The 17883-nt window shown below is 41.8% G+C and overlaps 1 protein-coding gene across 2 annotated transcripts in view; it reads right to left on the bottom strand.

Annotated features, from left to right (window-relative positions):
• Positions 1-17587, bottom strand: part of COMMD1 (copper metabolism domain containing 1) — a 164128-nt gene extending 146541 nt beyond the window's left edge. The window contains exon 1 of one of the 2 annotated variants that reach the window (XM_008054796.2): positions 17383-17587. In XM_008054796.2, the coding sequence (XP_008052987.1) occupies positions 17383-17559 (177 nt within the window). In that variant the 5' untranslated portion in view covers positions 17560-17587. Of the gene's footprint in view, positions 1-17158; positions 17222-17382 lie in introns of those variants that run through there. The other variant, XM_021710777.1, reaches the window with a different exon arrangement.
• Between the last annotated feature and the right edge of the window lie 296 nt (positions 17588-17883).

Raw genomic sequence — 17883 nt, 5'->3', positions numbered from 1 at the left:
GCGCTACCACGCCCGGCTGATTTTTTTGATTTATTGTAGAGATGAGGTCTCGCCAAGTTGCCCAGGCGGGTCTCAAATCCGCGGACTCGGGCAATCCTCTCACCTCAGCCTCCCAAGGCACGGGATTACAGGCTGAGCTACCGAGCCCGCCTGTAACATGCATTTGGATGTTTACGGTAGCTGTATTCATTACTGCCAAAACCTAGAAGTAACCAAGATGTCCTATAGTAGGTAAACAGACAAACTGTGAATCATTCGGACAATGGAATATTATCTAGTGCTAAAAAGCACTCATGCTATCAAGCCATGAAAAGCCACAGAAGTATCTTGAATGGATATTACTAAGTGAAAGAAGCCAATCTGAAAAGACTACATATTGTATGACTCCAACTATATGACATTCTGAAAAACTAAAGACAGTATAAAGATCAGTGGTTGGCAGTGAGGGAAAAAGAAGAGAAAAAGAAGGGGAAAAGGAGGGAAGGATGAACAGGTGAAGCACATAGAATTTTAAAGGCAGTGAAACACTGTATATTATAATGATGGACATATGTCACTATACTTCTGCCAAAACCCATGGAACGCATAGCAGAGGCCGGGCTCAGTGGCTCAGCCTGTAATCCCAGCACTTTGGGAAGCTGAGGCGAGTGGATTGCCTGAGCCTACAGGTTCGAGACCCACCCAGGCAACTTGGCGAGACCTCATCTCTACAATAAATCAAAAACTAGCCGGGCATGGTAGCATGCACCTGTAGTTCCAGCTACTTGGAAGGCTGAGGCGGAAGGATCGCTGGAGCCCAGCAGGTCGAGGCTGCGGTGGCCAGGAGCAGCCACTGCACTCCAGTCTGGGTGACAGAGTGAGACTCCAACTCAAAAAAAAAAGAATGCATAGCAGAGTGAACCCTAATATAAACCATTAAATTTGGGAGATAATGATGTGTTAATATTGGTTCACCTATTGTAATAAATGTACCACTCTGGGGTGGGATGTTGACAGTGGAAGAGGTTGTGTGTGTCTGGGCAGGGAGTATGTATATGGAAACTCTGTACTTTCTGCTCAATTTTGGTGTGAACCTAAAACTGCCCTGAAAAATATTTACTTTTTTAAAGTAACAACAATGTTTTTTCAGTGATATTAGTTTCTATGAAGGAAATGAAGCTTATTAGTTTTCATATCAAAGAACATACATGGGCACAAGAAAATTTTCAGTCTTGTTTTCTTTTTTAAAGGAAGCATGGCTAAGCTGTAATCCCAGCACTTGGGGAGACCAAGGCAGAAGGATCACTTGAGCCCAGGAGTTCAAGGATGCAGTGAGCCATGATTGTGCTACTGCATTCCAGTCTGGGTGACAAAGTGAGATTGCAACACACACACAAAAAATAAATAATAGTAATAATAATAAGGAGCATAAGACAGAGTTGTTTTCCAGGACCTGACATTGTGACCTGCCTTTTTAACAGAGCCAAAAGGTAGGGACAAGCCAGCACAAAACATTTCCACATTTTTACTTCCTGCTGTGTTTACTGAGTGCTCTCTCTATACAAAGAACAATGTGGACTTGGTAGACTTCAGAATGAAAACATTCTGTATATTTTGACTATTTCAATCTGAAAAATTTCAAACTCATTAGTTAAAAGATTCTGATGGCTATGAATTCCTCACCAGAAAAAATTTATATACAAACTAAATAGTAAGCATAAAGATTAATTTACTCTTCAAACGTGTAGTATTAAAACAATTTATTATCATAGAGAGCAAACGATTGTCGTGTGCTACAGACTGAAAGTGTCCCCCACAACCCCTGACAATGTGATATTTGGAGATGGGGCCTTTGGGAGGTAATTGTGTTAGATAAGGTTGAGGGTGGGTGTCATGATGGGATTAGTGCCCTTATAAGAATATTCACTGGAGAGCTTGTCTCTCTCTCTCCCTGTGTGGCCACACACAGCAAGCCAAAAGAGGCCTCAGAATAAAACCTATCTTGCCAGCACCTTTCCCAGCCTCTAGAACTGTAAGAATAAATTTCTGTTGTTTAAGCCTACTAATCTATGGTATTGTTGTTGGCAGCCCAAGCTAAGGCACGGAAACTGAAAGTAATTCTAATGATTTGCACCAATTTGAACAAGATCCAAACCAATGACTCCTCAGGTCCATGACTTTCAGATTTATACTCATTAATGTTTTAAGTGAATTTGCCATCAATGCATATAAATTCACAAGAGGATAGGAAATAAAAGCAAAAGAAGACATATCTAATAATCAAAACTCATACTGACACAGGTTCCTCCTGGGGGGAAAAATCAAAAATCAGCATTTTAGACTACAAAAAAAATCAGCTTTACAACTCAGGATCAGCCTCACATAATGTGAATCATATCTGTTGCTTTGCTTCCTTCCACTGCTTTCATGTGACTATTTTGCTGTTTACTGAAAATCTCAGCTAAGTAGCACAGGAAGTGGTGAAATTCAACCTGATTAATTTTGAGTCTTCTAAACATAATCAGAAATCATAAGTAAAATCATGATTTTTCAAGATTACTCCGATTTTAAAAACCAACAAAAATAATGTAGGAAAATGAGTTTCCTAAAATATTGGAAAGCTGAGGCAGATAGATACCTGTACAGTGGAATCTGCTTTTTTCTCCTAGAGAGAAATGAAGCCTTACTGACATACATTTGACCAGTCAGGTGTGCAAAAAATTTCATAATGTGGAATGGTGATCTGAGTTTGTATACAAAAGGATCACAGTGTAGCATGAAACTTCAATTTTGCTGTAGAGCAACAGTGGGAACCCAGAGAACCCAAGCTAAAATATGTTTACATTTTCTCCTGCCCACTTTTTTGTATTTTGTAGAGTTTTTGTAGATTTTTGTATAGTTGGCTAAGTAAATCAAGAATTTAATCTAAATTTACAAGGGTTAAGGGTAGGCGCTTGGGTCAACGTGGTCTCCCCATCAAGAAGTAAACCTACTTGAAACACTGCAGAACTACATGGATTGGTAGCTACACTGATAAAGTTTATGCTTCACGCTATTCAAGAAATTATCTTTCTACACACCTATAATCTCAGCACTTTGGAAGGCTGAAGCAGGAAAATAGCTTAAGCCCAGGAGTTTGAGGCTACAGTGAAATATGATCTCACCACTGCTCTCCAGCTGGACAACAGAGTAAGACGCTGTCTTTAAAAAAGAAAGAAAGAAAAGGAGGGAGAGAAAGTGAGAGAGGGAAAAAGGGAGGGGGATGGGAAGAGGAAGAAGGAGAAAGAGGGAGGGAGAGAGGAGGCAGAGAGAGAGAGAGAGCGAGAAATTCTCTTACTAAAGATAAATCTGAGGCCAGGCGCCATGGTTCGGCCTGTAATTCCAGCACTTTGGGAGGCTGAGGCAAGTGGATTGCCTGAGCCCAGGGATTCGAGATCAGCCTGGGCAACTTGGTGAGATCTGTCTCTACAATAAGTCAAAAAATGAGCTAAGCACAGTAGTAGCACGTGCCTGTAGTTCCAGTTACTTGTAAGGCTGAGGCAGAAGGATCTCCTGAGCCCAGCAGTTTGAGGCTGCAGTGGCTGTGAGTGTGCCAATACACTCCAGCCTGGGCGACAGAGCGAGACTCCAACTCAAATAAATAAATAAATAAATAAATAAATAAATATCTGAGTTATGTCGCTGGCCTACTTAAAACTTTTCACCGGCTCCTTGCTCCTACAGAATAAGTCCAAATGTGCTCGTATAGCATTCTTGGGAAACAGGTCTCCTTTACCATCTTATACCTCGCATGTTTCACAGTGACCCTAGTATCCTTGAACCCAACACACATTTCCATATTGACATGTCTTAATGACGTTCTCTACATAAAACCCTTCATTCTGCTTGTGGAAATTTTAACTTCTAGACCCAATTTAAATGGTGTAATAACCTACTAACAGTTTTTATATACTAATTACAACTCATTCATTAGGTTTTTATTTTGCTTTCAATTTTCATCATTTATGTATGCATGTATGTATTTATATATTTGAGTCGAAGTCTCACTCTGGTCACCCAGGCTGGAGTGCAGCGGCATGCTCACAGCCAGCCACTGCAGCCTCGACCTCCTGAACTTAAATGATCCTTCTGCCTCAGCCTTCCAAGCAGCTGGAACTACAGGCACGTGCCACCACAGCAGACTAACTTGTTTATTTATTGTAGAGACGAGGTCTCGAAAGTTGCCCGGGCTGGTCTTGAAGCCCTGAACTCAGGCAATCCTCTCACTTCCACCTCCCAAAGAGCTGGGATTACAGGCATGAGCTACCAAGCCCAGCTAATTTTTATCATTTAGATAGATGTTCATCTTCCCTAATGGACTATAGGCTCCTTGTGAAATACATAGTGTCTTACTTATCTTTATACTCCCCACAATACTTAGCACAATCCTTTGCACACAGTTTAATGTATATAGGAATGAATTTGAAACCTATGTTTGTTTTAGAACCTGATTAAAAGGAATATTCCAATTCTGCATCATCCTTCACTCAGTTTACCCACCTTGAAAGGAGAAAATCAGTCGGGCTCAGTGGCTCAGCCTGTAATCCCACACCTTTGGGAGGCTGAGGTTGAGTGGATTGCCTGAGCCCGCGGGTTTGAGACCTGCCTGGGCAGCGAGACCTCATCTCTACAATAAATCAAAAAATCAGCCGGGCGTGGTAGCGCATGCCTATAATTCCGGCTACTCGGAAGGCTGAGGCGGAAGGATCGCCAGAGCCCAGCAGGTCTAGGCTGTGGTGGCCAAGAGCGGCCACTGCATTCCAGTCTGGGCGACAGAGTGAGACTCCAATTCAAAAAAAAAAAGAAAGGAGAAAATCAATGACTATGCCTAATCGAATGAAGTATTAAATTGTAAACCCTTTTTATAATTTATTCATTTAAAAATCTCTGATAGGTATTTTATAAAAAGTAGTGGTTTCTGTTTTCAAGTCCACTAATCAAGTCAGCTTCCAAATCTTAATATTCTGAATGCATGAAAGAACAGCTTAGTATCCGCTTCAGCAAAATCTCTTGAGGCTAGATATCTTCAAAGCAATTTGCTGCCTTCCACATTACCCAAGTCTAATTACAGAACATTACATTAGGATTATATTAAATTACACTGTTATTCAACAAAAAGATCTACAATTTTAGTCACTCCGGAACAAATTTACATGCTAACCCAGAAATCAAGCATAGCAAAGTCAATGGTGAGTCTACGAATAATCAACTTAATCATTTTCCTCCAAACAGATGCTTATCCTCATCGTACCCTTCTCCTACAGAGGTAATACTGTATACAATCTTTGGCCAGAAGCTATATAGGGTCTTTTAAAGTATTTATAATTAACAGAATCTCTGGAATCACTTCATATTTCTTTACTGTAATCAATTTCAAGTTGCATAAAGCTACGTAAGAGGAAAAAAATAAACCTTGCAAACTTTTATAAGATAACAAAACAGCCACAATCTTACAAAAATAGGATAAAACAGAATCTTTAAAACCAAATTAAGAATGTAAGAATCTGGGCTGGACGCAGTGGCTCATGCCTATAATCCCAACACTTTGGGAGGCCGAGACAAGAGGATTATCTGAGCCTGCAAGTTCAAGACCAGTCTGGGCAACTTGGCAAGACCCTTATCTCTATAATAAATCAAAAAATTAGCTGGGCATGGTGGCATGTGCCTGTAGTTCCAGCTACTTGGAAGTTGAGGCGGAAGGATCACCTGAGCCCAGCAGGTCAGGGCTGTGGTGGCCGTGAGCATGCCATTGCACTCTGAGTGACAGAGTAAGACTCCAACCCAGTGAACCTAGGGTCTTCTCTAGTAAAATGCTTTAAGGGTTAGGATTCCCTCTACACTCACTGGAAAATCAAAACACTGATTTGGATCTGCTGTGAAATGGCTATATTTGACAAAAGGAGAGCACCAAATGTTCAGTCCATAGGTTCCTACCCTACAATCTATTCATAAGGAAAACAAAACAGAGCCAAATTAAACTATACAAAACTTGTAATATCAACCTAACAGTAGATAAAAAATGGTTCTCTACTCAATAGACATGATAAGAAAAAAATGGCTACATTTTAAGGATAAAAAGTCCTCTATTCAGCCAGGCTCGGTGGCTCAGCCTGTAATCCCATGCTTTGGGAGGCTGAGGTGAGTGAATCGCCTGAGCCCGCGGGTTCAAGACCCGCCTGGGCAACTTGGCGAGACCTCATCTCCACAATAAACCAAAAATTAGCCAGGCATGGTAGTGCGCACCTGTAGTTCCAGCTACTTGGAAGGCTGAGGTGGAAGGATTGCCGGAGCCCAGCAGGTCGAGGCTGCGGTGGCCGGGAGCGGCCACTGCACTCCAGTCTGGGCGACAGAGTGAGACTCCAACTCAAAAAAAAAAAAAAAAAATCCTCTATTCATAATAGGCAAAAACTGGAAACTTCCCAATACCCAGCAACAGTAGAATGGGATAAGTATATCGTAATATATTCAAACACTGGTGTACATAACAGGGGTTGGCAAAAAATTTTTTTGCAAAGGGCTAGAGAGTAAATATTTTAGAGTTTGCTAGCCATCCAGTCTCCTGCAACTACTTGATTCTGCTCTGGTAAAGCAAAAGCAACTATATACTTTGTTATGGACATTGAAATCTGAATTTCATGTTATTTTCACTTGCCACAAAATACTTTTCTTTATTGTTTTAACCATTTAAAAGGTAAAAACCATTTTTAGCTAACTGGCTGAACAGAAACAGGCAACAGGCCAGACTTAGCATATAGGTCCTAGTTTGCTGACTCTTACTTTACAGCAATGAGAAGAAATGATCCGCAATTATAAGCAAAAATGCTGAATCTCATAAACATAACACCGAGTGAAAGAAGGTAGACACAAAAGAGTACTGTAAGATTCCATTAATATAAAGTTTACAGAGAGACAAAGCAATGGTACTAGAAGTTAGAAAGTGATTCCCCTGGGGGTGGGGCCCTAGTGAGGAAGACCACATGAAGAAGACTGGTTACATGAGTATGTTGTTCAGATTCCTTAAACTGCACATGTAAGATCTGCATGACTTTCTGCATGCATTCTAGATTCAATAACAAGGTTTTAAAAACCAAATTAAATGTAAATGTTCTTTCTAGAGAGCTACCTGAAAAGCCAGAAAGGACATAGAGGACATAAAGACCTACTGACTTTAGGGATAATTAAAGAGAATCTAAGGAAAAGTAATTTAGACACAGGACACAAGTGCCTGAGTAAGACCTTTAGTGTAGAATTCTCAATAGAGAAAGTAAATCACTGTATATCTCTATCTCATATAATTTATTATATATTACTAAGCAAATCTAGATGACAAAAAATGATATACTGGAACACTGTGTTCTAAATATCAAATTTATATAAAATTCATATATTAACATTTATACTTTGATTGTAAAAAATTTTTTTTTTCCATAAAAAAGCTAAAGATACTAATAAGATCCATTATCCCAGGTAAATCTCTGACACTGATTTTAAGGTATCAAAAAAGATTATTAGAGGTAAAGGGAAGGACAATGAATGGAAAAAATGAACACATTTTCTGCCTTTATTCCTTTATGCGCATATTCATATTTGCTGTCAGAATACACCTACCTCTACCCTCACACCTTCCTTGAGTGTCATATTCAGGAGGCAGGGAAGTTGTCTGGTTTGCTGATGTTTCCAGTGCCAGGTAACAGGGCCTGGCACATAGCAGGTACTCAATAAATGTGCATTTGAATTACTGGATACATTTTAAATAAATTATAAATGATTTGATTATTTCTTAAGAAAATAACATGTACTCAGGATAAACATAATGAAAATCTAAGAATTTTCATAAATAGCTTCTTTGTTTAGAAAAAAAGTATGGCTAGGCTCAGTGGCTCAGCCTGTAATCCCGTGCCTTGGGAGGCTGAGGTGAGTGGATTGCCTGAGCCCGTGGGTTCGAGACCCGCCTGGGCAACTTGGAGAGACCTCATCTCCACAATAAATCAAAAATTAGCCAGGCATGGTAGCACGCGCCTGTAGTTCCAGCTACTCGGAAGGGTGAGGCGGAAGAATCGCTGGAGCCCAGCGGGTAGAGGGTGCGGTGGCCGGAAGTGGCTACTGCACTCCAGTCTGGGTGACTGAGTGAGACTCCAACTCAAAAAAAAAAAAAAAAAAAAGAAAAAAGTATGTAGAAAATTGAAGAAGAGAACTGTAGCACTGTCATATGTCATGACTGGGACTAATGACCAGAATAAAAACTTTCAGAGATAATCCCATACTGGCATATCAGGCATTAAAAGTCAGTCTTATACATAAAGCATACGTAACAAAAACTACACCAGAATTTCTGTAATTTTTCAAAGAATTAGTTGAAAAATAAATTTTTAGGCCGGGTGCAATGGCTCCCCCCTATAATCCCAGCACTTTGGGAGGCCAAGGTGAGAGGATTACCTGAGCCCATGGGTTCAAGACCAGCCTGGGCAACTTGGCAAGACCTTGTCTCGACAATAAATCAATAAATTAGGTGGGCATGGTGGCAAGCACCTATAGTCCCAGCTACTCAAGAGGCTGAGGCAAGAGGATCACTTGAGACCAGGAGTTCAAGAGTACAGTGAGCTATGACAACGTGAATATACTCTAGACTAGGCAATAGAGCAAGACCCTGTCTCCAAATATTAATTAATTAAGGCAAAGCCAAAAATGTGGGTGTTTTATTGAAACCAGGACAATCTTTATTTTTTTCATACTTCGGCAGTTTAAAATAAGGATCCACTTCACTAGACCATACCATTTATGCCTTTCTTATGCCATTTATCGTATAAGATTCTTTAAGATAGGGATTGTGACATTTACCTTGAATACAGAATAGGATATAGCACATTAGGGGCTTAGTAAATATTTAATAGGTAAATCAAGGAGATATTTTTTAAAACATCTCCTTACACAGCCACTTCTTCAACCCACGTTAAGTTTCCAACCCAGAATAGTGGCTTTGAGAAAAGGAGAACCAAAAATAGATTAATCAATATAGTTTTGCTCAAAACTAAGAAAAAACCTTACAGAATGACTCACTACAGGTCATCTGAGTCTATTAAAATATCCCACAAATCCCAACTGGGTAATCTGCAATTGCTGCAGATTATGAAGTGACGTCCAGTGATATAAACAAGTAAGACACTTGCCTATTCTTCAGAGTATTAAGAATACATCTCACACATTATCATCTAGATTCTCAAAAATGCTCAATGAAATTAGCAAAACTTACTTGCACAAAAACTAGAGAACTACAGCAAAAGGAATCTGCTTACAAAGCTTTAAATTTTCCAGAAAATGAAATTTCTAAATTCAAAAAATAAGCCAAATATTTACACATCCTTTTGGGTAAGAAATTATTATTGTTGAGTAGCCAAATTTTGAGCGTTTTCTGAACTAGAACATTTCAGAGAAAGAACACTTCACCATTATGTTGCTTCTAGTATATTTTATCAGTACGTTTGCAAGCTAATATTCTACCGCCACCTACAGTAGAAAAATAGAATGACTACTTGCAATTCATACTATGAAGTAAACCGGGCTCGGTGGCTCGGCCTGTAATTTTGGGAGGCCGAGATGAGTGGATTGCCTGAGCCCGCAGGTTCGAGTCCTGCCTGGGCAACTTGGCGAGACCTCATCTCTACAATAAATCAAAAATTAGCCGGGCGTGGTAGCGCGCGCCTGTAGTTCCAGCTACTTGGAAGGCTGAGGCGGAAGGATCGCTGGAGCCTGGCAGGTCGAGGCTGCGGTGGCCAGGAGCAGCCACTGCACTCTGGGCGACAGAGTGAGACTCCAACTCAAAAAAAAAAAAAAAAAAATACTATGAAGTAGACTGAATACAAACGAAACCTAAAAAAAAGTCATCGGTCTCTTCTATTTAAGTTTCCTAATATAAACATTTTAAGACCATATATTTTGCATCCATTATTTTATACTCAAGTTAATTTCTTATTAATACATGCTGCTAAAAATGTATGAATTCTTTAATTGACTCTAAAGTATCAAAAAGACACTGCTTTTACACATTTGTCTTCATTTGTAAAACAGATTCCAACATAGATTTAAAAGTAGCTAACACAGTAAAATTTTTCTACATTATACAACAAATGCAAAACATCTTGTAAAGACAAAAAATGTTCAACATCGGCCAGGCATGGTGGCTCACATCTGTAACCCTAGCACTTTGGGAGGCTGAGGTGAGAGCATTACCTGAGCCCAGGGGTTCAAGACCAGCCTGAGCAACATTGCAAGACCTCAACTCTACAAAAAATTTTTTTAAATTAGCCAGGCATGGTGGCCCATGCCTGTACTTACAGTTACTTGGAAGGGTAAGGCAGGAGGATCACCTGAGCCCAGCAGGTTGAGGCTGCAGTGGCTGTGATCGTGCCACTGCATTCCAGCCTGGGTGACAGAGTAAGACCCTGACTCAAAAAAAAAAAAAGTTCAACATTAAAAACCATTCTGGCTTTTTGGAACTGGCTTTTTCACAAGAATTATTAACTCCATACAATCCACAAAATCTTTTTTTTTTGAGTTGGAGTCTCACTCTGTCACCCAGACTGGAGTGCAGTGGCCGCTCCCGGCCACCGCAGCCTCGACCCGCTGGGCTCCGGCGATCCTTCCACCTCAGCCTTCCAAGTAGCCAGAATTACAGGCATGCGCTACCACGCCCGGCTGATTTTTTGATTTATTGTAGAGATGAGGTCTCACTGCCCAGGCGGGTCTCGAACCCGTGGGCTCAGGCAATCCACTCACCTCAGCCTCCCAAAGGCGTGGGATTACAGGCTGAGCCACCGAGCCTGGCTCACAAAATCTTAATACAAAAGTTAATGATACCATTCTTAAATTATCACAAATGTAGTCAACTCAAGCCATTTTGTAACCTTAATATCAAATGCATTTTTAAGTTTCCACTTTTACTGCAAATACTTTTGACAAAAATTTACAGGTACTTAGATACTAGAATCAAATTGAAATTTTAAAATAATAGACAGCAGCATACAAAACATTAAACTACTGGAATATTAAAAAGATTAAATGGGCCAGGAGCAGTGGCTTATGCCTGTAATTCCTGTACTTTGGGAGGCAGAGGCGAGAGAATTGCCTGAGCCCAGGGATTCAAGACCAGCCTGGGCAACTTGACAAGACTTCATCTCTACAATAAAAGCAAAAACTTAGCTGGGCATGGTGGCACACGCCTGTGATTCCAGCTACTTGGAAGGCTGAGGCGAAAGGATTCCCTGAGCTCAGCAGGTTGAGGCTGCAGTGACCATGAACATGCCACTGCACTCCAGCCTAGGTGACAGAATGAGACTTTGACTCAAAAAAAAAAAAAAAGATTAAGTGGTGTGTTCTCCTCTGTAGGCATTTAACCTCTTCTATTTACATCACACCCCAAAATGTCTCAGCAATACGTTTGCCAAAAGAATCTGAAAAGAGCGTTCACCAGTGCTTGGTACAAATGGACTAAATTACCAATATTACATAAAAAAACCAGAGTCGAAGTCAGGCGAGAAGACTGCCTGAGCCCAGGGGTTCGAGATCAGCCTGGGCAACTTGGCAAAACCTTACCTCTTCAATAAATGAAAAAACTTAGCTGGGCGTGGTGGTGCACACCTGTAGTTCCAGCTACTTGGAAGGCTGAGGCAGAAGGATCGCTTGAGCAGAGCAGAACAAGGCTGCAGTGGCCATGAGTGTGCCACCGCACTCCAGCCTGGGCAACAGAGTGAGACTCCAACTCAAAAATAAATAAATAAATAAAAACAACTGTATTACCACAAGTCTTTCCTTTCCCGTCAATCTGATTCTCAAACTACAAAATTTCATGGCTTCAATAGTAAAAACAGAAACAGATGTTCCAATAGCTCATATAGTCTTTTACTACTATAATTCTTAGCATCATGTTACTGATAAGTTATTTTCTTTCATACGTAGATGGTTTTCACATGATTCTCAGGTTCACAACATTTTTTTTTTGAGAGACAAAGTCTTATTTTGTTGCCCAGACTGGAGTGCAGTGGTGCGATCACAGCTCAATGTAGCCTCAATCTTCTAGGCTCAAGTCATCCTTTTGCTTCATCCTTCCAAATAGCTGGTACTACAGGCATGCACCATCACACTAATTTTTTTTTTTTTTTTTTTAGACAAGATCTCACTATGTTGCACAGGCTAGTCTCAAACTTCTGGCCTCAAGCAATCCTCCCACCTTGGCCTCCCAACGTGTGGGATTACAGGTATGAGCCATTGCACCTTCATCTATACACAGCTTTAAATTCAAATTACAAAGAAAAAGTGAAGTGTACAACTTTTTTTTTTTTAGTTAGGGTCTCACTTTTGTCACCCAGGCTGGAGTACAGTGGCATGATCATGGTTTACCACACAGCCTCCAACTCCTGGGGGCTCAGGTGATCCTTCCACCTCAGCCTCTTGAGTAGTTGGGACTACAGGTATGCACCACGATGCTTGGCTAATTTTTTAAAAAATTGTTTGTAGCAACAAGGTTTTACTATGTTGCCTAGGCTGGTCTTGAACTGGGTTCAAGTAATCCTCCTGCCTTTGCCTCCCAAAGTGCTGGGATTACAAGTGTGATCCACCACGCCCAGTCAGATAAATTACCTTTTGTTGATATAATTGAGTACAGGAGCATATGACAAGACAAAACGAAAGAATTCTCACTGAAATTTCTTCTTTAATATAAAATTCAAGTGAGAAAATACAAATTCATCACCAACAGAGGACAGTAACAAACACAGAAAATAAGTACAAAAGATGATTGAGCTTTATAGTCACGACCTTCCTCTTGAATTCTAGTCTATTAGAATTAAGCAGTATACCTGCAAGGTTAACAGCAACAGCAAGTAAGAATATGCAAGCCAGGCTCGGTGGCTCAGCCTGTAATCCCGTGCCTTTGGGAGGCTGAGGTGAGTGGATTGCCTGAGCCCGCGGGTTCAAGACCCGCCTGGGCGGCGAGACCTCATCTCTACAATAAATCAAAAAAGCAGCTGGGCATGGTAGCGCATGCCTGTAATTCCGGCTACTTGGAAGGCTGAGGTAGAAGGATCGCCGGAGCCCAGGAGGTCGAGGCCGCGGTGGCCGGGAGCGGCCACTGCACTCCAGTCTGGGCAACAGAGTGAGACTCCAACTCAAAAAAAATAAAAAGAATATGCAAACATACCTACAAGAAGTCGAATTATAATCTGAGCAAAAAAAAAAAAAAAAAAAAATAGACTAAAATGGTAGTGTTGGCCGAGCAAGCTGGCTCATGCCTATGATCCCAGCACTTTGGGAGGCTGAGGTGAGAAGATTGCCTAAGTCCACGGGTTCAAGAACAGCCTGGGCAATAAATCAAAAAATTAGCCAGCTGTAGTGGTACGTGCCTGTAGTTTCAGCTACTTGGAAAGCTGAGCCGAAAGATCACCTGAGCCCAGCAGGTCGAGGCTGTAGTGGCCCTGAGCGTGCCACTGCACTCCAGCCTGGGCAACAGAATGAGAATACAACTTAAAAAAACAAAAAGGCCGTGTTTAGGAAGCAGAGTATTGTGTAGGATGTCATCTCCCTAAATAAACACATCACTTCCAATTCATTGATTTCATTGCTCCTTAAGGACTACCCAAAAATAAAATCTAGAGCAAGTAACTAGCCAGTTTCACATACCTTCAAGCAAGTTAAAAGCTTGCCCTTTTATGATTAAGAGGCAGAGCCAGAAAGGAGAGGGTCAATGTCCCAGTCGAGTAGGGTAGAAGGGCTCCATTCTAAGCAGATAACAGGAACCAGTACAAATGCCAGGAATCAGTACATATCACCTGGGTACACAGCAAAGCTACAGGGAAAAGCTGCAGCTCAGGGAGCACCTAAACCCAAAATATATCAACAGGCAGCTGGCAATAGGGAGGCAGTTAACACATGTGCCCACTGTATCCCCGGCTGGCAGTTACACATCTCTTTCCTTCCTTCCTTTCTCCTTATCCTGCTGTCACTCTTCATTTTCACTTCCTTCACAGACCATGACATCTTTAGATGATTGAAAGGTATAAACTCTGCTGTCATCTATATATAAAAATGTATACCATGTCTAAGATCAGGACTTAAAGGTTAGTAGGATTAAAGGGGAAAAGGTTGTTTACTTTTTCTTGCCTCCTCCAATAGACCATATTGGGTACCCCCTTATTATGATCAAATTGGACTATTCGCCTTTCCTGAATCTGCTTTTTTTCTGCCCCACCTCTGCTATTTTCTTAGCCTAGAATGCCTTATATGGCAGCCCCTAATCTCAGTCTAAAATATTCTACACTTTCTTCAAGAGCAGAAAAAATTGTTTCTCCAAGAAGCCTGTCAGAAAGAACAAATACCTCTTCTTCTGCCTACTTACAACTATTTTCTGCTTACAAATTTACAAATACTTGCATCATACTTATTTTTTATTTTTATATTTGTGAATCAGAGTCTCACTCTGTCACCCAGGCTGGAGTGCAGTGGCACACTCATGGCCATCACAGCCTCGACCTGGTGGGCTCAGGTGATCCTTCCACTTCAGCCTTCCAAGTAGCTGGAACTATAGGCACACGCCACCATGCCCAATTAATTTTTTTGATTTGTTGTAGAGATGAGGTTCACCATGTTGCCTGGGCTGGTCTCAAACCTGTGGACTTAGGCAATCCTCTCACCTCCACCTCCCAAAGTGCTGGAATTACAGGCGTAAGCCACCACACCTAGCTTCATCAAAGACTTTCTGCTTAAAATCAGGTGTACTTTTCATGTTTCCATAAGAATTAGACATTTAACTCAGTGTTGTTTATAAAGTAAATGAGGATTGCAACTAGATGTCATCCTAATCCTTGGTTAGGTTTCGGCTTTAAGTCAAACAATCAAAAGCTTATCCTTTGGTTCCTTGGACCAATCAGCTATGCAGAGGCTGTGCTGCCAAGCACACGCAAATCTTCTGTTGCCTGCTCCCAATACCAATCCAGCTCTACAACCCAGAACTACTCAGAAAACTTAAGTATCCTGGATATTACTAAGCAATGTATGTAAAAGAAAATAAAGGAGAGAGTTTTCAGGCAATTTCTTCTCTGTGTAGCCTGCAATTTTATCTTGTAACAAAAGAATCAAGATATGGTCCATCTAGGGAGGAGAAGCAGCCCCCAGTGTTTGGAAATCCTAAGAAGTAAGAACAGCATGTATCCCTTATCCTCATTCCCAAAGGCCTACCAAGCACTTCAAAAACCTAGATAAGAGCCAGGCACATGTCTATAATCCCAGTACTTTGGGAAGCTGAAGCGATAAGGCTTGCCTGAGTTTGAGATCAGCTGGGGCAACATGGCATCTCTATGATAAACCAAAAAATTAGCTGGGCTGGTTGGCACGTGCCTGTTGTCCCAGCTTCTTGGGAGGCTGAGGCAGAAGGATCACCTGAGTCCAGCAGGTCAAGGTTGCAGTTGCCATGACTGTGCCACTGAACTCCAGCCTGGGTGACAAAGTGAGACTCCGACTCAAGACAAACAAAAAAATAGAAAAGATATCAAATTTTCTAGGATACTTTCTCTGATTGCTCAAAGAGCAAGATTTGAAAGGAATAGGAGGCATTCACTAGTGGTTTATGGTATCAATTAAAATTACTTAGGGCCAGGCTCGGTGGCTCAGCCTGTAATCCCTGCACTTTGGGAGGCCGAGGCGAGTAGACTGCCTGAGCCTGTGGGTTCAAGACCAGCCTGGGCAACTTGGCAAGACCTCATCTTTACAATTAAAAAAAAAAATTACTTAGAATGTCTAGGATCACACCTGAGATATTTATTCCTTATATTTTCATGTCACAATCTATTTACTGTCTGAATTACTTGTATTGATTTGCTTTTTTTTCTGGATTCAAATCTTATTGGCAAAAGCAGTTTAAAAAAAAAAAAAGCTGGGCAGAGTGGCTTCACACCTATAATTCCAGCACTTTGAGAGGCTGAAGCAACAAGACTGCCTGAGTCCAGGAGTTCAAGACCAACCTGGGCAATTTGGCAAGACCGCATATCTACAATAAATTAAAAAATTAGTCGGGCATGGTAGCGCATGCCTGTAGGTTGAGATGAAAGGATAGCCTGGGCCCAGCAGGTCGAGGCTGCAGTAGCTGTAAGAGTGCCACTGCACTCCAGTCTGGGCAACAGTGAAACTCCGACTCAAAAAAAAATAAAAATAAAAATAAACCAGAACTGCCCTTTTAAATCATAAGCAGTTTTGAAGTAAATAGCACATGCAAGGGACAGCAGAATAAATATCAACATTTACTCTATCAAAGTGTGACGTTAGGCTGTTTGGATTCCCTGAGTCTGTTCCTTAATCTTTAAAATGGGTGTCTACCATAAAATATTTTTTCAAGAAACAAATGAAATAAAATGTAAAGCATCTAGTACAGTTCCTAACACACACGAGGCCTACAAAAGTCAGTCATTATTTTTACAGCCTAGTTCTAGTGTATTTTGACACTAGATTCAACCAGAGTTGTCCAATACAGTGGTCCTTAGCCACACGTGACTACTGACCACTTGAAATGTAGCTGTTCTTTGCAAGTAGTTTGGATCCTTAACCCAGAGCCTGCTGAAGATTATTGCGCATACTAGTCTTGAACTCCAAGCCTCAAGCTGTCCTCCCATCATAGCCTCCCAAAAGTACTGGGATTTACAGGCGTGAGCCACAGAACCCAGTATCTCATTTGGTTTTAATAAATTTGTACAAACCAAAAAAAAATACACAGCGGATTCCAAAGACTTAGTGAAAGAAATACTATAAAATCTTAGTATTTGGTATGTTGATTACATGTGACGTGATAACACTTTAGATATATTAGACTAAATAAAATATAATTAATGACACCACTTAATGTTTGACTCTCATACGTTTCTATTAGGCAGTCTATAGTTTGATTTCAAGCTGATATGCTCTCTTAACCATAGAGCGGACTGCTTGACAGCAGACGGTGGCTCACTTTAACGCTGCCAATTTGCACAACCTGGGAAAGCTAACGGGCTAACCCTCTTAACTGTAAAAAGCCCAGAACCCACAGATGTGTCCAGGAAACTCGACTGTGACCAACACATTCAGAAGAAGAGATGTCTTGCGGAAAAAAACCCAGAGGCCTCACCCGCGGGTGTCAGTCAGCTCTGCTGGGGGCTGAGAGCCTCAGCAAAAAGAGGTAAAGTGAGAAGAGGCGACGGAACGAGCTCCCCAGATCTGAAGGAGCACAATGTGGAGCCCACGGAGCAGAGGTCTGAGGAGGAAGGCCTTTTCCGCTAGGGGGAAGGCGGGCGGCGGGGGCGAGTCGGGGCGGCTGTGCTCCGCGGCGGAGACTACAGGGAGCAGCAGTACCTTCAGAATCCCCCTCATCTTCGCCAGAAAGGGGCGGAACTCCTCGGGCGGCACCTCCGGATAGAGTTGGCTCCGCAGCAGCTCCTCCGTGATGCCCGGGTGCCGGAAGAAATTGTCCTGGGCCAGACCGCTCAGCAGCCCGCTCAGGGGCTTGCAGCCCTCAAGCTCACCCGCCATGGTCTGCGAAGGCCCCGCCCCCCAACCGCTGAGCGCTGCCCCACCACGGCGGCCGAGTTGGGCCTAAATAGCCCGGGCAAAGGCACAACGGGGAACGTAGGGGTAAGGTTCCTCTGGGACTCGGAGTTAACAGCTTCCAGCTTTGCTCTGCAAAGCCCAGTCCTTTAGAATTCCTCCACAGAAACATCCTTTCGGTTCCAGTAGGATCACTTTGCTTCCTCTGATTTCCTTTATCCCTCCAGAGTCTACTCAAAAGGAAGATCTTTTGGTGGGGATCACTTGAGATGGAGTAGCATCCTGTAAACTTGGCAGTTTAACTTTTGG

The sequence above is a fragment of the Carlito syrichta genome, unplaced genomic scaffold, assembly GCF_000164805.1.
Source record: "Carlito syrichta isolate Samal-C Ts95f unplaced genomic scaffold, Tarsius_syrichta-2.0.1 Scaffold301513, whole genome shotgun sequence".
Classification (NCBI taxonomy): domain Eukaryota; kingdom Metazoa; phylum Chordata; class Mammalia; order Primates; family Tarsiidae; genus Carlito; species Carlito syrichta.
This window is presented reverse-complemented; position numbering and strand designations above follow the sequence as displayed.